General features: G+C 42.8%; 1 protein-coding gene across 7 annotated transcripts in view; it reads right to left on the bottom strand.

The window, feature by feature from the left end:
• The window catches only part of col11a1a (collagen, type XI, alpha 1a), a 118,354-nt gene that overhangs the window by 83,081 nt on the left and 9,542 nt on the right, over positions 1–25,731 (bottom strand). Inside the window, exons 3-8 of one of the 7 annotated variants that reach the window (XM_017470521.3) lie at positions 24,953–25,166; positions 21,275–21,437; positions 11,530–11,655; positions 6,809–6,898; positions 5,963–6,067; positions 2,278–2,577 (exon numbers count right to left, since the gene is read on the bottom strand). In XM_017470521.3, the coding sequence (XP_017326010.1) occupies positions 2,278–2,577; positions 5,963–6,067; positions 6,809–6,898; positions 11,530–11,655; positions 21,275–21,437; positions 24,953–25,166 (998 nt within the window). Of the gene's footprint in view, positions 1–2,277; positions 2,578–5,962; positions 6,068–6,307; positions 6,482–6,808; positions 6,899–11,529; positions 11,656–21,274; positions 21,438–24,952; positions 25,167–25,731 lie in introns of all 7 variants that reach the window. The other 6 variants (XM_017470608.3, XM_017470687.3, XM_017470764.3 and 3 more) reach the window with 6 other exon arrangements.

The following is a 25,731-nucleotide window of genomic DNA, read 5'->3' as shown; positions in this document are numbered from 1 at the left end:
AAGGTCAAAGGTCAAGCCAGGTTAGTGTAAGACACACAAAGCGAGTGTCTTTTGTTTGGAGTGAAAGTAGAGACTGCATCTTGACTATACACTACAGCAAGCATACTAACAAGTGTCCGTTACTTTGTAGCATGTGGTATGCGGTGTATAGCGTATACTAGAGTCATTCTAATGCATACGACGACCGTAGTGGATGTGCGTACTAAATGCCGAAGCGTGAAGAGGAATAGGAGACGTGACACGACGTCAAGTGCACAACGAGGATCGCGAAGAAGTGCACTTGGGCTGAGATCAAAGCTCTCTGTGTAGCGTTTACGTCCTCTAAGAGCGAGAACGGAGAAGGGTTAAGGTGAGAATACGACACGAACGATGTGAAAGTCCACTCGACAACTAGCGAGAGCTGTTTATATCGGAAATGAGTCGGTGAGCGTTGTCATTTATTAATATCAAGATATTATATCATTGATGTGTCCTGTACAGTGTTCTGATTGGCTGAACGCAGCAGATGCAGGAACTCATTACACACAGAGGAGTGTGCACGTTTTAAAAATCTATGCAATCTTTAAGCTTTTTGCTACACTAGACGATCAAAAGTTAGTGCGCCCCTAACCATCACGGTAACGCGTGCGTGTCGAACATCTCGTGGCAGAATGTATTCCACCTTTCCGTTATAACGAGCTCCACTCTTCTGGGAAGGCTTTCCTGTAGATTTTAGGGTGTGGTTCTGGGTGGATTTGTGCTCAATCGGCTACAAGAGCTTTAGAGAGATCAGGGGATCGGCTTAAGAAATTAAAAATTCTTCTTCCTTATAGAAGTCGTTCTGAAATTGTTCTGAGAGGCTAAGGTTCTAGTCTATGAATGAAAAAGTCCTTAATAGTAAATCGAGGGGCGCGTGTATGACTGCTGACCCTGCGCTCTGATCCCAGCTTCCTAACATGTTGGGATATGTGAAGAATTTCACTCTACTGTACGGTTTGTTCATGAATATCGTAATGAATATCGGTTGTGTCTCAGGGGGTAGAGCGGGTCGTCCGCTAATCGGAGGGTCGGAGGTTCGATTCCCGGCCCACGTGACTCCACGTGCCGAAGTGTCCTTGGGCGAGAACCATAAGTTGCTCCCGATGGCAAGTTAGCGCCTTGCATGGCAGCTCTGCTACCACTGGTGTGTGAGTGTGTGTGTGAATGAGACACAGTGTATATAATATTATAAGATATTAATATAATGTAAGAAGCTCTCGCTAGTGGACCCAGACTTTAAGTGTATGTGCAAGTTTATTGCAAAGTGCAAAGATTGGGGGGTTAAATCGTGTGTGTGTGTGTGTGTGTGTGTGTGTGTGTGTGTGTGTGGAGAAGAGCAGGGCATGTTTGAACACACAGCTGGCTCTCTAGAATGAAGTAATTACTATGCCTGAAGGGGCTGAAGGGGCAGATAGAGAGATAGAGTCCTGACAGACGGCTGGGTCCGACCTCAGCCAGAGGAGCAGAGTGTGGAGAGTAGTGTGTGTGTGTGTGTGTGTGTGTGTAGATCTAGGAATGCACGTCTATCAGCCCTCTTATCGGATCTTTATTTATTGGTGATCTTACCTTTTTAAAGCGAGTCCAGGTGGAAATAATGAAATAAACAATGCACCTTCTGTCCCAGTTATCAGCCATGACGTGTTTTTTTTAGCGACTGATAATGTTTTCATTTCTACGGAGGTAGTGTCGCTTACAGGAAATGGAAGCGTATAGCTACCAGTTCGGCATGTCTGTGACAGACTGTTATCTATAAACAAGGACAAAAGGGTGTCGCAGAGCTGAAAGCGCCAGCACCGGAGCACCGTTTTGAATAAATCACTTACGACAGTTTGGTGTCATTCAGACTCAGGTAGGGGGCGTGGCACAAAGTGCGAAGGCGGAGACTGTTCTCGGACGATGACGCGGTTCCGAACGGAGCCAGGTGATTTAGTGATGCATTTTGAAGGAAGCTAAACTGGTAGCTATAAGCGTCCCTTATTTCTTGCTACAGTCGCCTTGTAGCCTCAGACAACGAGCAACACTGAGCACATGTCATTTTCTATACCGTATTTGTTACAGGTCATGCTAGAAAGTCCGCCGAATGCCAAATTAAATTGAATTTGCAGCATTAAACTCATCCAGACTTACATTAACATGACAGCGATGGATTCGTCATGCCAAGCGTCTTGTTAGAATCGCACCAAGCAATGTGAACACACACACACACACACACTCACACACACACACACACTACGTTTGATCACACGTCGTGATACTTACGTCTGATTTGACTTGCGTTTCTTCTGTGCCGGTCTCAGCAGGCACGGCAGGCCCAAACTCGTCCTCGTAATTGGGTACAGGGTTTGGGCCCGCGTTGCCAAACTCATCATATTCGCCAAAGTCATAGTGAGATTTGTCAAGCTCGCCCACATCGTACTCCTTAAGGTCGTACTCCTTAAAGTCGTACGCGTCCGCTCCTGCTGTGGCGCTGGGCTCGTTGTGCTCGGGGGCGATTGTGGGGTCCACAGCAGCGTGGGGCAGCTCGGTGTCTGAATTACCCACAATCCCCTCTTCCACAGCCTTATTATTGCCAAGCATTGCAGTAGCAGGGGAGAAAGAGAGGGTGAGGGGAGGAGGTAAGAGGAGGGAAAAGGGGCAGAAGGGGAAAAGAGGAAACAGGAAGTAAAATTAAGGGAGTAAAAAGAAGGGAAAGGATGGGCAGCGAAGAGGAAGAAAAGGGCAAAGGCAGGTTATATGTAGGAGTGGAAAAGAGGAAGGATCGGTGTGGAAAAGAGAGAAAGAGAGGAAAGGAAAGAGGAGGAGAAGGTAAAAGAGAGGAGGAAAGAGGAAGTGGAGAAATGAAGAGAGAGGAGGCACAAAAAGGGAGAAGGGAGGTGAGTGATGGAAAGAGGAGGTGAGGGAACGGGAGGAAAATGGAGGTGAGGGAATGGGAGGGAAGCGGAGGTGAGTGAACAGGAGGAAAGAGGAGGTGAAGGAATGGGAGGAAAGAGGAGTTGAGTGAACGGGAGGGAAATAGAGGTGAGTGAACGGGAGGAAAGAGGAGGTGAGGGAACGGGAGGAAAGAGGAGGTGAGGGAATGGGAGGGAAAAAGGAGTTGAGTGAACGGGAGGAAAGAGGAGGTGAGTGAACGTGAGGAAAGAGGAGGTGAGGGAACGGGAGGAAAGAGGAGGTGAGGGAACGTGAGGAAAGAAGAGTTGAGGGATCGTGAGGAAAATGGAGGTGAGGGAATGGGAGGAAAGAGGAGGTGAGTGAACGGAAGGAAGAGGAGGTGAGGGAACCGGAGGAAAAAGGAGTTGAGTGAACGGGAGGGAAATGGAGGTGAGTGAACGTGAGGAAAGAGGAGGTGAGGGAATGGGAGAAACGAGGAGGTGAGGGAACGTGAGGAAAGAGGAGGTGAGGGAACGTGAGGAAAGAGGAGGTGAGGGAACGGGAGGAAAGAGGAGGTGAGTGAACGGGAGGAAAGAGGAGGTGTAGGAATAGGTGGAAAGAGGAGGTGAGGGAACGTGAGGAAAGAGGAGGTGAGGGAACGGGAGGAAAGAGGAGGTGAGGGAACGGGAGGAAAGAGGAGGTGAGGGAACGTGAGGAAAGAGGAGGTGAGTGAACGTGAGGAAAGAGGAGGTGAGTGAACGTGAGGAAAGAGGAGGTGAGGGAACGGGAGGAAAGAGGAGGTGAGGGAACGGGAGGAAAGAGGAGGTGAGGGAACGTGAGGAAAGAGGAGGTGAGGGAACGTGAGGAAAGAGGAGGTGAGTGAACAGGAGGAAAGAGGAGGTGAGGGAAAGAGGAGGTGAGGGAACGGGAGGAAAGAGGAGGTGAGGGAACGGGAGGAAAGAGGAGGTGAGGGAACGTGAGGAAAGAGGAGGTGAAAGAATGGAAAGGAGGAATGAAGAGAGAGGCGGGACAAAAAGGGGGAGGGGAGGCGAGCGATATAAAAATGGCGGTTAGTTAAGCAGTTAAGACTGCTGTATTCATGTTCTACTGCAGAGAACAGTCAAATAAGTACTTTGCATGAATGTACATGAATGAATTACAGCAAGGTGAAGTCTGAAGCGACAGGTCGCACTTTTATTGTCCCAGAAGATCAATCAGTGACTCCTTTAATAAACTCCACATCTTTTGAAGGTGTCATTTTATTCCCAAACATAATTAGAGTAGAGTCATTGAACATGGGCCAGGAATAATGTGCAAGTTTACTCAGGGACAAATAAAGTGTTACCTCGGGTACTTACAGAGCATTATATTTCATTAGAGGCAGTTCTACTGCTTTTCTCTGACAGTGACAGACTCTGACATATCCCTGTCTTTTTCACATAAAGCATAACGATCCTGAGGAATTAACTAAGCCTGCTTAAATGTGAAGAAAGACACAAATACATGAAGTCTGAAAAGGCACGTCTGAGGCAAAACAGCAAACTGTTATGCGTATTGTTCGGGTGATCCGTTAACAGCCCAAATATTACAAACGTTACAACGAAATGAAATAAATTGTTTAAAAAAAGCACTGCATTGTGCATTTGGCTCATTTCTAATAAAAGTTTCAGGGTTTTATTACTCTGATGAACGATTCAGCTTCGCTTGGTGACACAAAGCTGTTTCAAGTCCTCGGGAAAAGATCTCCGAAGGATGTTCTGCTAAGTCATTGTGTCCGTGGCTAACCCGAGGCTAGCAGCTAATCCAGCTAGCGTTGCTGTGTTCGACTGAACTGGAAAATCTGAGCGTTCAAATTACAAAGCGGGGAAAAAGAAACCTGACTGCATCCATGAAAACATGTTAGCGATTTCATTAGCAGGACGCTAGCCAGCTAACACGACAGAATCCATGATGTGTTTGCGTTCTCAGGACTGCGGACTGTACAGGCAGTGTTACGGAAATCTATACCTGATACGTCTATGTTGATTGATCTACAGTAAATATGATTAGAAACTCACGTACATCAGTGAAGTGGTGTTTTATTTACAGGTGACGGTGTGAGCGGGCATGCTGACCTGCTGAGCTCGGGGTTGAGGAGACTTTTCCGAGTAGCCGAGGGGGCGTTTTCTTTAGCAGGAGGTTGGAAATTCCCAGTTATGAGCTTTAGTTGAACACGGCATATAGCTGGTACCGCTAGCCCGGCTAGCGCAGTTACGCAGAACGCAGTTCTGCTTTATTGAGGCACTATTTGAACTATTAGTCTTGAACAGTACTATTTGATCCTACTGAGCTTTTAAAATCAGTCACATGTGGATAAGACAGGACAACTGGGTAACCAAGAATGCTGACTTTGTCCTAAAAATACATTTTCGTTGTTACAGAGACGATCTGATGAGAAAAAACTAGCATGGTTTCATTCCTTAATGGAGAATGCTGAATATTTGCCAAAAAGAAATATTTACGTTTACGGCGTTTGGCAGACGCTCTTATCCAGAGCGACTTACTTTTATCTCATTTATACATCTCAGCAGTTGAGGGTTAAGGGCCTTGCTCAAGGGCCCAACAGTGATAGCTTGGCAGTGCTGGGGCTTGACCTTCTCCTGACCTTCTGATCAGTAACCCAGAGCCCCAGAGATACCACTGCCCCATGCTCGATACTCTTAGTTTACTAGTTAGGTATTTCTAATGTAGCTAACTTTGCATTTCTGAGCAATTCTATCATGTATTAAGAGATTTCGCAGCTGTAATTGACATGGACAACAGAAAGCAAGACACACAGCAGAGACAATCCACTGAGATGATGAGCATGTTGAAATACATGGACATACAAAGTGGATTGCTTTTGGTCAACCAGGACAGAAAAACCACAGAACAATCATTCTGAACTGTCTCTGGTTTTCACCATTTCATACCAGATTATTTTCCAGTTGCTAGGCTTTAGACTCATACTCTCCCAGGACTAATCCACTTTCTAAAGCCTGGGTCATTCTTTAAAAAGAAAAAAAAAGAAAAAACATTGAAAAAGTGACACATTTACCTCGTTGGGTCCGGGAGTGGCATCAGGAGACTGAGTCTGAGAAGCATCTACAGTCCCGTAGTCAAGTTCAGTTTCAGTATAGAACTCGCCGTCTAAGTTGTTTAGCTGAAGCGGGCGTCAGAGTGAAAGAGAAGGAGAAGGAAGAACGAGAAAGAAAGGATTAACAGACGTGCACACTATAGGGTGATCGACAGGCCTCTAGAACTATCTGACTTTCTGCTCAGATTAGAGGACGGGCATCGGAGATCTCCCTCAGTAGAAAAGAGAAGGAGGAACGGAGAAGAGGAGAGATCTCCATGCCATCGTAGTTGGACTACGTCTTTTTTTTTTTTTTTTGTCTTTTACCCTTGTACCAGGCTTCCTTGCTGGTGCTGTTGCCTGGAAACCATCTCTCGTCTTCTTAGAAGCTAAAGTTTTAGGAGATTTCTTTATCGAGGCCGGGTACTTATACGTAGGCTTGGGTTTGGACTTAGCGGACTTTGTCGTCCTCTTGGATTTGGAGACACTACGCTTCACTCGCTGGAGGGAGGGTGATGGTGACACAGGGACAAAAGACACAACACATCAAAACATCAGGATCAAGCAAGCAAGATATGACACAAGAACAAAGGTCAGAAGCTAGCATGGAGAGAGAGAGAGAGGGAGAGAGAGAGAGAGAGAGAGAGAGATGTTTGTTCCCTCAGGTGGATAGTAGTCTGATAACTGTCAAGATGTCAACAAATAACACTCGAGATGAGGACAAGGGAAGTCACATGACAAGCAGACACCACACTGACAACCGCAGGCATGCACCACTTAGATTTCTTGCGTTTTGTCGGGTTTTTATTTTTTCTTTTTTCTTTTTACCTGAGACTCGGAAAATTCATTTGGCGTGTCGGTGGGAATCGCTGCGTCATAGTAATCGTACGACTCTCCATAATCTACTGCAGGTGCGTACTGGACAGAAGGAGGAAATGAGGTCAGAGGAAGGTTAGTAAAGTGTATCAAATATAACCCAAAACACTTCTTCTTCTGATGTAACAAGACCAGCTGGATGTTACATAGTGTTAGCGTAGACGTCACACTGTTCTGACATGACTAATTTATTAATTCATGATTAAATAATTCATTCATTTTGAAAGCATCATCTGAGTGCATCTGTGGTCCAGCAGTGTCAAAGCATCACACTTTACTCCCACGCGATGAGATAATGCTTTCTTCAAGAACGTCTGTTTCAGAGTAGAGCTGGGCGATAGGACCACTGAATATCAATATTGTGATCATTTACGCACAATATGTTTTTCTGAGATATCATGGATGTCGGTTTATAAATTTAAAAACACAATGTATTACAAAATGACCGAAAGCAGCCGATTTGATACTAAACTTTTTTTTTATACTTTATCTTTAAAATGTACTAAAATGTACTTTTCAGTGTTCAATATTTGTTTGTTTGTTTGTTATAAATAAAAATGCTATTTACTTACATATAAAAAAATTTAATACAAACACAATGCAGGTATTGTCAAACCTAATCTATTTTTTTTTTTTTTTTTTTGCATCACGATACATACTGTGTATCGGAGAAATGTCTGTGAGAATCGAGATTTATTATTTTTTGTCATATCGCCCACTTCTACTCCCAAAAAAAACAACAACAACACATTATAAATGTTTGGACTTTTGCAGCATTTGCCACCTGATTCTGAGAGAGAGAGAGAGAGAGAGAGAGAGAGAGAGAGAGAGAGAGAGAGAGAGAGAGAGAGAGAGAGAGAGAGAGAGAGAGAGAGAGAGAGAGAGAGAGAGAGAGAGAGAGAGAGAATCAGGCTGGTTGGACTCATGGTAATTAAGCGGATAATTAAAGTAGAAAAGAGCACAGATGTCTGTTTAAAGCTTTATAAAAAAGGCCCTGGATATTTCTAGACGAGAAACATCACTTCCAAAAGCAGTGAGATCACAGGGACCTGTATATGCAATGTATAGCTTTAATGTGTTATGGAAAATGAGCTTTGTACAGTATGAGAGTGTGTAAACTGTAAAAAGAGAGTCTATTATAGTTTGGATTGAATCAGTAGGTCATTCAAAAGCTGGTGTATACAAATGCATACAGGAATTACATAAAATACGCATTTATTCATTCATTATGATATACAATAATCAATGAATGTAGGGTTGAACATATGTACTATGCCTGAAAAGGACAGACTCCATTAGTTTTGCTCTATCCAAAAAAATTGAAGCTGTTAGATGTGAGTTGTATTTATTAGTTCTGACCCATTGTCACTCTTCCACCCCTGCACAGGAAGTTGTAGCGACAGCAGTGACGCTACAGATGAACACAATTTAGAGCCTGACGTCTTTAATCCATCATGCACTTTTAAAACTGTTCAAACTGGCTTCTTTGCACTGGCTGGATTCATCTTGGTCATGTTTTGGCGAGCTCAAGGTCCAAAATAGCCTAGCCAGGCTTAGTCAATATTGTCCAGACCTAAACCAGCCCAGCATGGGCTAGCAAAGACTAGCCCGGTCCAGCCAATTCCACTAAGGGCTAGGCAATGCTAGCCTGGCACAAATAAGTCCATAACCAGCAAGACATAAATATTATCCAGGTCTACAAAGTCCAAAGGCAAAGCCCAAACAAGATCCAACAGCAGCATGGCCTTGTCATTATCCAGAACAAGACTAGTCAAAAGCAGAAAGTCCTACACATTATCTAGGTCTACCAGATCCCAGCCAAACCCAGCCAAGATCAAGTCATGGTCAAGACTGCACAGTCCACACAAAATTAGCAAAGACTATGCAAGTCTACCAGACCTGGCCAAGCCCAGCAGGTCCTAAGACCTCACTAGACCAACAAGACCTAGGCAAACCCAGCAAGTACTACCCAAGACTATCCAGAACTCAACCAAGTGCAGCAAGGCTTAGTCAAGATTAGGCAGTCCTAACCAAGACAAGCAAGGCTTAGTCAAGAATATGCAGTTCCGACTAAGGTTCAACTTATCCAAGACTAGCCAGGCACAACCAAACCCCCAATCTGCAAGACCTAGTCACTGGCCAGTCCTATCACATCCTAGCAAGGCCCAAGATAAGATTTGGTCTATCCATGGATAGCCAGACCCGGTTATGCCCAGTAGAGTCTTATCACATCTAAAAGACCCATCCAAGCACAACAAAGCCCTGTCAAGTCTAGGACAACTCAACCAAGCAAGGAAAGACCTAGTCAATTCTAGCCAAGACCCATCCAAGACCAGCTAGGCTTAGTAAAGGCTACACAGTCTCAGCCAAACACAGCAAGGCTGGGTCAGGTCTAACCAGACCCAGATAAACCAAGCAAGGCCCGGATAAACCAATCAATACCAGCTAATTCCAATCAAGTCATCACAGTATAATAACATGTCTCACACTAGCAATCCACTAAGGATGGATGGATGATCCTTATTGCTGTTTCAGCATCAGAATCAGAAATCAAATCAACATCTGCATCTGTTGACAGCTTAACACTTGCATGTGGTTCTGGTCCCGTCACAATAGAACGTTGCCGGAACATCACGGAAGATGCAACTGTACATTCCGGATCCATACAAGTACCACAAGAGCACATTCTGCTCATACTGTTCAGATATTACAATGCCAAACTGATTTAAGATCTCAAGACTCAACAGAGACCAGCCACATGCTTCACGTCAAGTTACCGTTGCATGTCAATATCTAGTCCTTGAATAAACATTGAACTTAAATTCTTACAACCCTACAGATGGCGGTATTCAATATAATAAACCTTGAACACCGAGTTTAAATTCATGACTAAGCAAACTGTCGTTTTCACACTCGGCACAATAAAACACCGTAATTGCAGCTGCTGCTGGCTGCGTTTATACGGCACGTGCTGAAACGTCTTCCCCGGATATGGATATACAGTAGCTGAGAATCTGCAGAATGCATTAGCAGAATAAAACCATGAGAAACACTGCCCTCGCTGCCAGAATATCTTCAGCAGTTCATCAACAGAGGAGCTCCCTGTTTGCGTTCCAGTACATGGCGCAGTACATCATCCCAAAGGGGAAAAAAAAACACCTGAGCCATACAAGAACATGACTCTACATGACCAGACAGGAGATGTGTTCATTCTTAAGCAGAAGGCTCATGAGTCTAAGGAGAAACTTGTAAACCGGCAGTTTTGAAATGAAATTGTGGTACTTTGGTAAAAACCCAATATTAATAATTGTAGAAATCAATACTATATGTTTGATACCTTGTGTAAAGTTTGCATTTCTTTATAAAACACCATATAATACATACAATGCCATGTAAAACTGCTAGAACATTGTCTGCTCTCGATGTTACCCCTAACATCTTATAGTATGACAACATGCGGCATCTGGAAATGGCTTTTTAATGATACTTCTATCTATGCTAATTCCACAGCAATAGAGAGTTACTGATTGGCCAACAGGTATGCATTGAAAACTTGTAACCATGACAACAATAAAAGTAGCTGTGGTATAAGCGAAATAATACACCCAAAGCATACTAATACCAGGAAGATGGAGTTTCCTGACACTGGCATGTTTATCTTGCTTATACAACAGCTACTTGATGATCGTTGTCATGGTTACCCAGCATAACGAGCGCTGATTTAGGCTTGTGACTGAACGTTTAACCAAGGATATGTCTCAACCAGCTCCCCAGTTCAGTGCCTGGTGAATCAGTAGATCATGTATATTAGTTGGGGCACTGGCAAGGAAGCAGTCTGACTACGTACTGGGACAGCGGATTTCCAGCGACATGACTACGTACTCGCGTTGTAAAACGTCACCAAGAAATATCCTGGTGTGGTGTCATATAAATGTGTTAGCTTAATCATACGTATTTCTGTCATAATATATCAAGCAGGATCATAGGCAAGGTAGTGGATTTAAAAAAAAAAGAAAATCAGTAAATACGTAAAAGTCGTTAGACTCAAACAAACCGGATATGGAAAAAATGACGTAAGTAATCATTCGAGAGCTACAACAAAGAGTTTGTCGAGAGAGCCATTTTTTTCGAGCGGAGACGCTTCAGAAAACATGACGTCATTCCCAGTAAGGGAACGTAGTAAGCATCGATGCTTCCTAGTTTTTTCCGGTGCATTATGGGATTTTTTTAGGGATCGAATGTTCCAGTGCACTGGAAGTATTTTCAGATTGAGACTGCCCTTAAAATGGCCGACTCCCTAATCAGTGCCCTGACTACTGAACTTGAGAGCTGATTGAGACATTCCACAAGACGTCCCAGCCAATTAGACATTTTCAGTGCCTGTGGTATAAGCATAATTAATTACATCATTAAAAAAAATTACGCCACATGTTGTCATTTTACAAGATTTTTAAGATAAGGGAATTTTTTTATTTTTTTTTAATGTAACATTCAGAGAAACAGTATTTCTACATTCCCATTAGCTCTTAACGATATAACAGTTTAAGATTTTCTCATCACAGTGAAAATATCAGTATATTAGCGCACCCCTGTAAGGTAATACTGCTCGTTTTATTTGTAATCTTTCATTAATCCGTGTTCCTGAAGGTCATTTAGGCTATGCCGATACTGACCTCTTCTTCCGGTTCCTGAGCTTGCAGCGTGTCTTTATGAGGCGTGTCACAGTCGGGCATGTAGTGTTCACAGTAATCAAACGCCGCTTTCGGGTCAGCAACGATCAGCAGCTGCTGGAGATCACCCTGCGAGGGACAGAGGGAGACAGACGGGTGTTTAATTCCTTACGTTTAATGACATGCGATACAAACTCTGTAATAGGAAGGATACCGCGGGGACAAGATGACGGTCCGCAACACCGTAAATCATGTTTGATAAGCATGCGTTCGAGCAATATTACACATTTCCGTCAGACGCACATGGAAAACGAGACTCGGTAAATTACTGCTCTACGGTTTATAGGGGCTGAAATTAAACATGTTCCATCAGGACGGAGGAACACCTGCTCTTATGATAACTAGGTATGATACACACACACACACACACACACACACAAACAGCACGGTGCATATCTGGGTAAAGAAATCAATGCTACTCACATATGCGGACATATTACCACAGATTTTGTTAGCTAGCTTGCTAACACTGGCTAATCTGACGGGATTTACACATATTTGTGTACACATATATATTACACATAATATTACACATTCCTAAATTATATTCATACATGCTTATAATCTGCAATTCTAAGGCTAGCTAGCTAACATGTGCTAACCAGACAAGATTTATGAGAGGATTCCAAACTTACATTAGCAAATGTTTAGAGACTGCAGTCATAACACTAGCTAACTAAGGATTTATAAACAAATTCAAATTCATAAATGTTTATAATCTGCACAGCTCATGTTAGCTAGCTACACTTAAACTTAACCTGACAGGATTCATGAATCCCTTCACAAATGATCTTAATTGTTCCGCTAATGTTCGCTAGCCAGATAAAATCAACTAACTTGACAGCATCTTTGAGAGGAGTCCTAAATCATATTCCTAAATATTCATAATCTGCGCTTATAACACTAGCTCGCTAACAATAGCTAACCTGACAGGATTTTATGAGAGGATTCCTAAGTCATATTCATATATTGTTATTCATTTCCATTGCTAGCACTAGCGAAATAGCAGGAGCTAACCTGAGGGGATTTATAAGAGGGGGTCAAATTTAGAAATGTTTGTAATCCAAACAACGCTAGCTAGATAGATAATACTGGCTAATCTGACAGGATTTCTGAAAGGATCTTCATAAATGTTTCAGGGCTAATTTCACGGGGCTAACATGAGCTAACATGACAGGATTTCTGTGGAAAACCGTCTGCAGAAACATGCGCTCCTCTTTAAAAAATACTAAATTTCACTCAGAATTCAACCTCAGTTCTGACTGACCAACTAATGTTTAGCTAGCGCCTCTTAGCACAATCCTATGTTTTGCAAGAACTTAACAGGACCAAACAAGGGTTAACAGTGTGTCTTGTGAGTACTCTTGGGGATGGTGCTGTAATAGCTGTCAAACATTTAGTGTGTTTAAGTAAAACACACACACACACACACACACACACACACACAGGACTCAGGGCATGTCTTGGCCTGCTCCTTTCTTCACCGCTGGTATATATGGTACACCACACTCTTTTTTTCTGTCTCTCTGAGTCTCTTGCCCTCAGTCACCTTCTTTCTCATCCTCTCACACATCTTTTTCTTTCACACCTTCAAGATGGCCACCAGAACTATTCTTAGCTCTGCTACAACCTTTCATTCATTTTTTAAATAGATAACAGAAAGCACAAGAACCACCCAACCAAGTTGCTGGAGGTAAGAGTGTGATGACTTAGGCATTGCAATTTATGCGATACTAAACTAGCCAGACCTAGCCAAGCCAAGCATGTCCCAAGACCTCACCAAACCAACAAGACTTAGGCAGGACTAGCCAGTCCTTAACAGATCCAGAACATCCTACCTAAGCCTATCCAGCACTCAACCAAGACCAGCGAGGCTTAGTCCAGACTATGCGGTTCCAAGTAAGGTCCAGCTTATCCAAGACTAGCCAGGCACAACCAAGCTATAAGCGTCCCTTACTTGTTAGCATCTTTAGCGCAAAACTAAGGATACTAATGATACTTCATACATAGGCCCTCATAAACATATCCATATGTTTGGGATAACATTAAGTACATTTCATCTTCAGCCACACTACTTTCTGAGTCTCCGTGCTGAGTAAATGCAGATCGAGGTCGTGTGTTTGTGCACACACCCACTGCAGATTTTCTGCTCAGGCTCCAGCACCACCCTGCTGAGTTTATTTTAACAGTGTGGTGAGTTTGACTGCCCTGAATACAGAGAAAAACTCTGAATGACCTCGCCGGCCTTAAAATGTCCCCGTCAGGAACACACCCAACCCCCCGAACACAATCACAGGAGCATCGCTTCCACACGCCGCGCCGCTCACTGCTCGTAAATCACTTACACATGTTCGAGCCCATCAGACTTGTTCCAAAAATGAAAAGTATGCCAGTGTGAAAAAAATGAAGGTCACAGAAAGAACTCGGTGAATGTGTGTGATGGAAATTTGATCCATGAAAATACAATACAAGAGTGAGGAGTCTTCAAAATTGCTCAAAGGAGGGTCTGCTAGTAGACTGACGACTGGTGGGCATGTCTGTGAGTGAGACAACTGGTGAGTGAGACAAGTGTGTTAGTGAGACTGGTGGATCTGTCTGTGGGCATGTCTCACTGTAGACGTGAGATAGGTGGGCATTTGTATGATTAGGGCAGATGGGTGGGCCTCTGACTGAGATAGGCGAGTGTGTCTATGAGTTGGACAAGTGGGAGTGTCTCAGAGTAACACCGGGGGGCGTGTCTCCGAGTCAGGTTAAATGATGTTAGCTGTCTAACTATAATGTCATAATCTAATTTATTAATGTACACATTTATAGAATCGAAATATTAAAGATGTGTGTTTAAAAATCCTCTAGAATTAATAATGAAGAGTATGGACATTTAAGAGCAGTTTTTAAAAGCACACTAATTGAAATTTTGTGAGCCATTACGTTGGAGACGTCGAGGTGAAAGAGACGAGGACCAGAAATAAAACATGCTAAAAGCCGCTAGTTTTCATGAACATCTGGGCCAAGTTTATAGAGGCTCCTCAAAGAAGATTTAACGTTTAAATGTGGCACGCTTGAAGGCAATCAGCCCGCATATCCCAGGCTTTAGCGGGATATTTAAGGCTGTGGCAAGATCCAGGTCAAAGGTCATGTGGAGAACAGAGCACATTTCAAGAGGGAATACCTGAGATGCTTCAGCTCTGCTACGTAAACTGTTCCTGAAGTGCAAGCGTCTGGAGATAAACAGCTGCTGAATACTTAATAAATCTTTGATGTTCATTCCAGTAAACAGAAGTCAAAGTTTAAACCGGATAGTTCACCGATTAGCCATGCTAGCATTAGCTTCAATTTATCAGTTAGCGGTGTTACTATGAATCCGATTCACTCTTTAGCAATGTTGATATTAGATTCATTCGTTGGTATCTTTAGGATCGACGTGGTTAGCTTTCATCTGATTAGCAATCACTGTGACTTTTATTAGCAATGCTACCATGAGTTTAATATCAAAAGTAGCAATGCTAGCACTGATTTGGATCAGGAATTAGCAATATTAGCTCTAGTTTGATTCTTTAAAGTCTCTATGAAAGGGCTTCTTTCTGAAACAGGAAGTCAGTGTGATGTTTTCTGCACAAACATGAATCATCAAATACAGAGAGAACAAACAGCGCTGTAGTGTCTTCCGTTCCATCAGATTCACTTGTTTTCTTTTCTTGATTCACACGACGTTAAAAGCCTGTAATTACAGATCTCTCTAAGGACAACGGCCTCGGGGCGTCAATCTCTTTCAAAAGGAGCGGCGATGTTTGATAGGCCGCTGCCCCGGGCCACGCGGAGTCGACTGTCCCTGCTGTACACACCTTACACACACTCTACACTACAATACCGTTACTATACGGCGAATGAAACTCTGCTATTTAAAGACCCGGAATATTAGCACGACTCAGTTCATCGCACCACCGCTGACAACGATCAGATCACCGCTTGCTATCCACTGCATCGGTTTGTTTTTGTTTTGTTTTTTTTGTTTTTTGTTTTTTTTTATTAAAGAGATGATTTAGATTCCTTCATTTCTGGCAGGTCAAACCACAGCATTCCAAAACCACAGGCGCATTTTTAATTACCAGTGAATCAGAGGGTTTAGAAAAACAGGATGAACTCTGTCTGGTTGCATGGATGATGATGATGATGATGATGGTGGTGATGATGATGGTGATGATGATGATGATGATGGTGGTGATGATGTCATCAAGTATTCAGGGCTTGATTGTGGTCTGAAATTGAATCTGGACACTTTAGGGGTTAAAATGTTTTAGACAGAGGTGCAGAGCTCTACAAGTCCAGACTCGGCCTGAATCCAAGACCCAATGAACTCAGTCTTTAACGAATGGGAGCCTTTAACGAGGGAAAGGATGAGACGGAGAGGGGGAGGAGCGTGGTAAGAACCGTCCGAGTGATTAAGATCGGCGGGAAAGAGCAGATTGCTTGAAATAACGTTCGGGCATAAATCCTTCCAGCAGCGGAGCGCTAATCTTTACTCAATAAAAAGTTCAGTGGCTTTTAAAATAGATAACAGTGCAGCGCTAAGTCCTCGTATAACTCATCATAATGTGTCGAGTCAAAATAAAGCTGCTAGCCAGACACAGATAATGAGCCTCGTTTATCAAACTAGCTACGCATAAATGGAAAAAAATCGTTCGCAGGAGCATTTACACAAGAAACCTACCTGGTGTTCATGAAACTTACTTAACGCACTAACGTGAACCGCGATCGATCGGCTTCAGATCGGATAACGAGCGGTGAGTTATTGCGATCGGACTGTACGTACACCAGTATGTGCTGAGAACTAGTTGTTCACTCGTTATGTCTAGACTGCAATTAAGAACGATTCATGTTGTTTGTTATTTATTAGCTGTTGTACAAACATCTTTTGCCATTGATCAAGACCTCATTTGGCTTTGAATGGAATTATTTAATACTAATTTGTACCGTTATTGTTTTATTCTTTGTCTAAAATTTTTTTTAACGTAAAAAGCGCTCTGGAAGATGAAATTGTCATTCTTAATATTAAATTCGTTTGTTGTTTCGAGACGTTAGAATTGCAGAAAGCAGCCGCGATAAGCTTCTCTTCCTGTTTCTGAACTCGGTGTAATCCTTCCTCTCGGCGAGGGGTCCTGAACTCATGACCCTCCGGTTTCTGCAGGAGGAAAAGGCACTGAGCTGGAGCAGGCTAAGCTAAGGGCATGGCATTGGAGCTGTGTGTGTGAGTGTGTGTAAGAGGGTAATGGTGGATGAAATCAGTGTGCCTGACAGGCAGTGTGAGCCTCAGATGAATAGTCGGGTCTCATGGCTCGGACTGCACAGGGACAGGTATATGGAAGTGCGATGAAAGCCCGTCATTCATCCTTCCTGTCTTTGAGGTATATTCAGCGCCTCGGGATATAATGCTCAAATTATGATCTATTTTGGCCGCCCGTTCTTTTTTTGGGAGGCCAAGGGTGGAGAGGTGCAGGTAAAATATAGCACACTGCATACTTCAACCAGGGGCACAAGGCCTACGTGTTTAGATTTCGAGGAGGGGCGAAAATGCTTCAGAACGCTGACCAGGTATTTCCTCCGTATTTCCCAGCGTGCACTTCAGAGGCGCTGGAGAAGAAAGGACAGACGGTGCCCCTGTTCTCCGGCGCTGAACAGAGAGCGCTGTGTTTCCTAGACCTCGACCGACACCCAATCTGCCTCAGGACTCCAAATATGTGTTGGTTTAAGAGGCAAGCAAAAGAAAAAGTCAGTGAATCTATTAGAGTCAGTGAATCACTTTCACGGTGCCGTTTTTTCGAGGAACTTTCGTCTGTCAGCAAGGACGCGCTTGTCGAGATCTCGTTCGGCTTGCACGGTGGTTTGGTTGGGGTTTTTTTTTTTAAATTTATTTTAAAAAGCGGAAATTCGAAACCATTTTAGTTTCAACTGATTGTTGACAGAAGACACTAGCACTGTAAGAACATTAACAGTGTGATAAAACATCATGAAAAAAAAATCCCCTGTTTGTACGTTAAATGTGTAACATTAACTGACTATTTGTGCTGTTAGGATGTTTATATTGTTTAATTTAAAAAAATAATAGTCATTTTAAAAAAAAAAAAGCTATACAAACTGGTTGAACTGGTTATTGATACATTTTTGTTGAAGTTGAACTTTATGCCCCTTTAGTCAAAATAAAATGTCTAGATTAGTCAGTTGAACCCTTAAGGTCAGATTGATCAACTTTGCTGCTCTGAACAATTTACCGTACAATACGCAGTTGACGTTATAACAAGGAATACGACTCAAACAAATAGTAATATTACATTTAAGAACATTTCATTTTATTTCCTGACGTTAATAAAGGCTTTTGGAATGTTTAACGCTACTCCGAGTAGTAGAAGAAGAATTCGTTTTTGTATATAACTCCTGGTTTTGTAGAAAATGTTGAAAGACTGCCAATGAATTGAAAGATTAAGACTGGAGTTTGACTGTACATACGACTGAAACGCTGAAGAGGCAAGAATGTACTACAGGGCTATACTATACTTCCCTATGGAAAAAAAAAGAAAAGAAAAAGATGACATTTTTTTCGGGTAACCACTCCTTTCTTTGGCATGCGGATCAAGCACACATCCCACCAGGCTTTGGGATCCCACTGACAAGATCTGTCAGTAATTTCAGGAGCAGAACCGCCGTCTGTGTAAAACAGCATGAATTCGAGTTTTATCTCAGGATACATTCGCCAAGAAAACAAGATCGAAATCAAAACAACACCACCAAGAACAAGGACAAATGAATCGCTGGTTAGAGAAATCAAGACTCCAGTTAGAAGGCAACCATCAATCCCCCCCACCCACCTCCCCACTTCACATTTTCACCACCCCCATCGCCTTAAACAAACTTTTCGCTTCACGGACAAACGCTGACCCCCGGGTCTGAGCGACCATTCTCCTCACACAAGCGCAACACATTTCAAACCCACGTGACAAGCAGCCATTGTGTACCACCCTTTAAACTGAACGGGTGTTTTCCCCCACACACTCCGCTCTCTGACATCCAGGAGAACCGTAAAGAAATCTAGTAATAACACAACTCCGGCGTTTTTAAGTGTTCCTTACGTTAAGAGGATTTGCCACCACTTCCACGTCGTGAAGTACAAAGACTGCAGCAGCAGCTTTCGCCCTTAAACGCTACGTACAAACTATACTTTAGCAAAGAGTCATCATAAATGAAAATTCACCTGATTGCTATTAATTAAAGCTAAGTTCCTTTGAAGTTTTTCTCCCCTCCCAACTGTAATCACAAGTGAGTGGAGACGTCAGACTGTTTTTATTTTCCCTTCCTTAAAAGCGCCACAGATGTTTTCTGGGAGAACGCTAATTGAGAATCGTCCCGGCGCTCCCAGCCAACACACACAAATACACGCAAGCTCTTTTTAGCCAAACACCAAATTCCTCGAAGCAGTGAACAAGAAGAGAATTGGCGTTGACATTTTTATCTTTTATAGAGGTCATAATTTACGCTAAAAGCAGGGCAGAGTAAGCAATGTTTATTGTAAAGCGCGGCAAAACACCGGGATTTATCCAATTTAAGTTTTAGCTGCTTTTCTTTTCCAACGTTTAAAGCACCTGCAGTCCACGTGGCGAGACAGTTCTACACAAAAAATATTCCTGCAAAGCTTTAATAAATCGTTCAGAAAGTCAAAACTAAGGCCTTCAACCCAAAAGGACAAAAAAAAAAAAGCAGCATCAGCATTTTATACACTGCTCTGAGTACATCCCTCCAGATTTTATGCTAAGTCATAATTCTGTAAAGTCGTTAATGCTAACGATTGGCTACTGTGAATTCCTTGGATCGATCCTACCATGTGATGGTTCTTTAGCTGGCTCTCTGTGAGAACCTTCAAGTGAAACCGTGTTTGGAAGCTACGAACCCTTCAAGGCTGAAGAACAGTGAGGGTTGTCAGAAGTTCCTCTAATTCTGTGCTCTGAGACCTTCAGTTCCTGTATTTAGTTCTTATTTCATGGTCTGAACTGAAACATGAACATTTCTTGCATTTCTGGATATACGCTGGAACCTACCACATTTTATTGAAACTTATTGAAACGCTTCAAGCGTTAACAGTCGCTTGTTCTGAGTTGGTCCTGTACCGGATGGTAGTTCTCAAAGGTTCATCCCGATCCCTGAATATGAATCCCAAAAAGGCTTGTGCGTTCCCACTTTATTTGGGATGAATCTGTCTCTATATTTATCTATAAGAGGTTGAGAGAACACAGGGTCTCCTCTGACCACGAGTGTCTCAAGGAGATCTGAGACCTGAGGTCTGTGTTGTGTTTTGCGACCGCAATCCTTCAAAAAACATATCAAACCATTAAAGGGCACCGATAAGTCAATTAATCTTTCAGACAGTACACTAACTAGCCCGTTTTTTGAATAAACATACCTTTGTCCATCCCAAACAATCCAGTGACTAAGCTGAGATGAGTGTTGCTAGCCAACAACAATAAATGTAATGTATTACATCATCATCCTGTCGCTGCTTCCAAACCTGGAACGGTCCTGGCAGCAGTCCCTCGTTCTGATTCTGATTCCAGGCAGCTATTTTAATTGCCCCTGATAACACCTTCTAAGCAGATGATAAAACACATATCTAACTGTATAGCTGACAACCCAGATCACATCGTATTCTACAGAAACATACTCCATTATTACATGCTTATAAACAAGTTGTTCGGTTCTTCTGAGGAAGTGGTTCTTTAGTTGGTCCACCCGTCATGTCTCAACTACCCATGGAATACTGACATCTTTATTGCCGTTGTAAATATGCACTTGGATACAGTACAAACCGCTTATCATCGAATACCCTCCCTTGCACGGAAGTTGGGGCGTGAGACAGGGTAGGTTTTGCTAAAGCGTCCAGAAGTAGCTCCTCTATTCAGACTTGAACCACAAATCAACAGCTCAACAACTTAACCACTGAAACACTGCTTAAAGACTCAACACCCTTGAGACTAAATGGTTCTAAAGCACAAGATGGCCAGGAAAGGCCTTGGGTAGAAAAGGCCACTCATCTCTCATAATGTGCCAAAACTGCAAACAACACCTGAACAAGAGGCATCAAGAACATTCACTTCTGCCTTTCTGTCCACTTCAAGCTCTTCTTCACTGTTAAACACATGCTAAAAATGGTGGTACCCTCAAGGCTAGCTTGAGTTATAGTGCTCATTAATCTTCAGAAACTGGCTTAGGGTCTGGAGCCTTTCCTAGGAACTCTTGGCATTAATACACCCTAGATGGGACACCATTTGCACACTCAGCTACACATATGGGCAATTTAGGGTTGCTAATCCACCTACTGACATGTATTTCGGTGATGGCAGGAAACCCGAGAAACTGGAAGAGATCTATACAAGCACTGGGATAGCCTGAAACCCTGCAGACAATAATCCAAAGTGTGAGGTGCCAACACTACCCCCTACTCCATGTGCCACGCTTATCTTTATTAAGAGGAACATATTTTAAAGAACCACATTAAGGTACATGAACCCCTAGGATCTCGGAGGTACCTTTGAGGGTACATTTTTGATAAGCAAGTATTCCATCACTTGAATCTATATTTTTTAAACCGATACTCAAAGTCATCTGGTATTCAGAGTAGACTTCAGACTAGACTCAGTGGGTTTACCTCGAAGACCTCCTCATCCAGAAGCCTGCTGCCAAACACAGTGATGCCATTGGTGTCGAGGTTGGCATGGTCACTTCTTTTCAAGGGCTTAGTAATCTTCTTCTTGCAGTCCACAATGATGGTCACAGTCTTCTTCTCCACACTGATGGCCACACGATGCCACCTGGAAAACAGAAATAGAAGCCATGTATGAGGACAAAGTGCTGTTTACCGGCCTCAGACCTGAACTATGTCATACGATGCCAATTTTCAGTATTTCCTACTTGAACACACCTGGATCAAGTCATCAGGTAAATAAAAAGCTCATTTAGAGCAGGGGAAGCACTGATTCTGTGTTCAGCCCCTTCATAATAATATTCTACATTGGAGAATTTGATGTATTGGGAATAAGGAACCATTGAAAGTGGACCAGTCTAAAAGTATACTTCTTGTTAAATGAACCACATAAATTCTGCTTCAGTATCTGTCGACTGTGGCCGTATCCCAAACCAAACCAGTATAGGGGCTGTACTTCATCTCCAAGCGGCCCACTCCATTATCGACATCCTCAGTACTTGTTTGGATGCTACCTGTTTCAGTACACTGTGGGATTCCTGGAGACTCTATGACTAAAGCACACTGACTGTTGCATATATTTTTCCGGCTTGTTTGTTTTAATAAAATCCATGTTTTAAAACAAGTGATCCACTTAGAGATCTCCTGGATGTACTCACCTCTGAGAACCATGGCACTAAACATTCTCCTAAACAAGACTACAATTTAAATTCCAAAAACTTTGCACTACTGGATGGTGCTCCAGGACCAAGATGGGGAGGTCACTGGACAGCAAGCTAATGAAGGGTAAATGTAAGTCCTCTAACTCTTACACCTTAACCACTCCACATTCCAGGCCTGAGCACATTCCACCTTCAACACGGATTAGTCTCATTAAACTCCAAACCAAATGGTTAGTCAGCATAACAGACAGCATGAACATTGTGGAAAGTATGCTGGAGATGTGAGACAAAGAAGTGGGCAGTCAGAACATGGATTATTGGGATCTTGATTAAATCTTACAAGCGTGCCAGAATTCCCAATCCAAGTCCTGAAGAATTCAGACAAAAGTTTATCATTTGATCTAAAACCATAGAGTATGCTGTTCCTATGACCTCAATGTCCAAACTGTGAAAGAAAATCCTGCCAGGGAAACTTTATCCCTACTTCCATTTGATTACGGCGACTTTACATCTACTCTTAGCCGTGTCTACTGGGTCATTGGTTTCAATTCTGGATGACAATTACACGCTCCTGAAACGGTTTTTTCTTCTTGTTCCACCAGAAGATCTTTGTTTCCTTAGAGATGACACACCTTTCCTAGCAGTTTACTGAATGATATGCTTTCAGTAGGCGGTTCCGCCTATATATAGCCTATTTCTAGACACTGAAAAATTAAAAAAAAAAAAAAAAAAAACATAAATGAACAGTGTACATGCTATTTTAGTCTTTTTCACTATCCTAATATGCTACACTAGCACTGGAGTTCAGCAAACCTCCGGTAGGTCTTCAACAACATCGAGAGTCCCTGACTCAGTGGGACAGCAGAAGTCAGGAAAATGGACATGAAAATACGATCAGAAGGTCGTGAGTTCAAATCCCAGCACCACCAACCTGCCACTTTTGGGCCCTTGAGCAAGGCCCTTAACCCTCAACTTCTCAGGTGAATAAATGAGATAAATGTAAGTCACTCTGGATAAGACCGTCTGCTAAATGCCGTGAAGGTAATTGTAAACATCAGGTCTTGGGGAGGAGGAAGTAACCTAGACACATTAACCTAGACGAGCATCTTATCCATTACCATTACCGAAAAGGATACACTTGTTAAGTACGTATTGAAGGAGAACTTCTATCAGTTATCTTCCTTAATCTCAACCCTTCCACTTTCTGGTGTCCAGTCTGTAAAGACACCTGTCTCCTTCCCTGTTCTGACATTGATTGATTACCCTCATGTGTTCACCTGCTACATGTTAGCTCATCGATTAGTTTGTTTATGTACACTCTGCTGTTTCTTTGTCTCTTCAGGAAGCCTTATCGTGTAGTTGTTAAGTGTTGCTAAATCTGTTCCACTTTCTTGGCTCTTGGTTTGTGATAATCGTGGATCATCCTAGTCGTGAAGTCCCCTGCTGCAAACTTTGACTACAATTCTCAGATAGCCCATAATAAACACTACATGACGTTTAAGTACTTAAGTCCTGCCTTCACTAACGGATTGTTAGAGCCATATTTGTTAGCCAAAATATACAGTACATAACATTACACAACCTGGCAGGTAGTATTCTGATCTCCACCTTGCCAGCTAACCAGATAGTTGTACTAGTCAGCTATCTCTTACACTAGCTAACCGAGTTTAAAAGATAGACAAGATTAGATATATCTGATCATTCTGGGTGATGCTGAGAGGGAAAAAAAAAGGTTATGTTAGCCACTTTACCGCAGTCATCCATCAGGAGCTATCTGACACCACTTCTGGCACTTCAGCTATTGTCTTGCGCGGTCGACTACATAAAAGCAATGCCAAAGTCTGTTTACACTTTAGAGCGAAATTAATGAGCTCCAGATTTCAGGACAGCCCGTGTGTTTGGTCATGTCCTGCTGTTCAGAAATGCTGCAGTTCTGTCTACCCAGAGCGAGGAATTTGGAATATGAAGCTTTATTGGATGAGATGATCACAGGGGTTGAAACGTCATGTTTAACACGCCCCATCGGCCGGCCCCGTCATGTCATTTTTCCTTTGCTCTGCAGTAACCCTGCACAGGCAGGGGTGTCTGTTTACCGTCAGGTCACTCACGGAGTCCCGGCTGGTCTCTTTTATTCTAAAGAGCTCCTCTTGCATATATATATATATATATATATATATATATATATATATATATATATATATATATATAAACTAGAAAGAGTGAAGTCTAGTGTAACATCTTCTGGGAAAACTACAGATCTGAATTTTGCTGTGAGCGTGCTAAGCATTTATCATATGCATTGTGGTTATTCAAAGGAAGCTTGCAAAAATGCAGGCAGTGATTTCTGATTACAACTTTAGAAAGCCCAGAATAGAAAAGGCAGGGCTGAGAAGTCTGTCATTACAGCAGTATGGAAAGAACCACAAAGACGCAGTTAAGCTAACGCTGCGTATGCTCAAAGCTTCATAAGACGTAGCTGGGAAAAGCTGGAACGTACACTGCTAAATGGTGTGTTTAAAGAGCTTTAGATGACAAAGATAAATTAATACCGCCTTTGGAACAAGCATCATAATAATGCTAAGCTAATATCATCTTTGAGAAGAGCCTTAGATGTACGGCTAAACATTACCTATCAACAGAGAGTCACAGCTAAGCTAACACTGGCTGTGGAAACAGCATCGTAAAAAAAAAAAAAAAAAGCTAAACTAACACCGACTGTGGTTAAGAGTTTATAAGACACAGCTGAGCCTTATTAGCACGGCAAAGCTAATTCTTCCTATCAACATAGCCTTATAAGTCACAGCTAAACTAACACTGGCTTTGGAAGAGGCTCAGAGTTACAGCTCAACTATTGGAACACACTCTATAGAAAGAGACACAGCTAAGCTAGCACTGCAAAAGGAGCTACACTAACAGTCTCCTAAGATACAGCTAGGTCAATGACCGCGATGTTTGCACTCACTTTCCATCAGCCAGGTTGAGGGTGCGGAACAGAGGGTACTCCTCGGGCGCAGGGTTGCCTGTCTGGTCTTCGTAAAGGAAGACGGGAGAACGTCCGACCTCCAAGCCGAGCTGCTGGACGCCGAGCTCGTTGTAGATGGACAGCAGGAAGGACTGGAGACCAGCTTTGGGTTTGAGGGTGGCCAAGATGGAGAAGTCTTCAGGGAACACTCCAGCTGTGGTAGAAAGAATTGTAGAGGAGTTAGCATGGCAGAAAAACCAAGCGTTCCCAAAACAGCAAGGTGTCTGAGTTGCTCAGTGATTCATTTAACCACTACTAACTGGTTAATGTTAAGTCGAGTGTATTCGTGCAGACTAATCACCAAATGGTGCTCGATCGCGAACGAGTAGGAAAGCCATCTCGCAATAAAACTCCTCACTGTAACTATATAAAAAGCGTTCTAAACATTCATTGATTAATTCATTTTCATGACAAAGGTCAGTCAATTCCGGCTCCTCCTGAAGGATCCTGTGCCTTCCTATCCTCAATAATATAATCAATCAGAAAGCCAATCTTCATTCTCAGGTAAAAACACAACATTTCTCAGCACCGTAACGCTACAGCATGCTAGCAAAGAAGCATCGAGCTAAACGAAACCCAGCCGCACCACGTCACATGCAGACGCATCACATTCATTTACTCACAGTAGCAGAGCTAGAACATCTGCGGTAGGATCCAAAAAATCCAGCTGTCAACACATCTGGTTTTCCAGCTTTTAATCAGCTTTGCAAATTGAGTTT

This window comes from Ictalurus punctatus, chromosome 1 (genome assembly GCF_001660625.3).
Source record: "Ictalurus punctatus breed USDA103 chromosome 1, Coco_2.0, whole genome shotgun sequence".
Lineage (NCBI taxonomy): Eukaryota > Metazoa > Chordata > Actinopteri > Siluriformes > Ictaluridae > Ictalurus > Ictalurus punctatus.
This window is presented reverse-complemented; position numbering and strand designations above follow the sequence as displayed.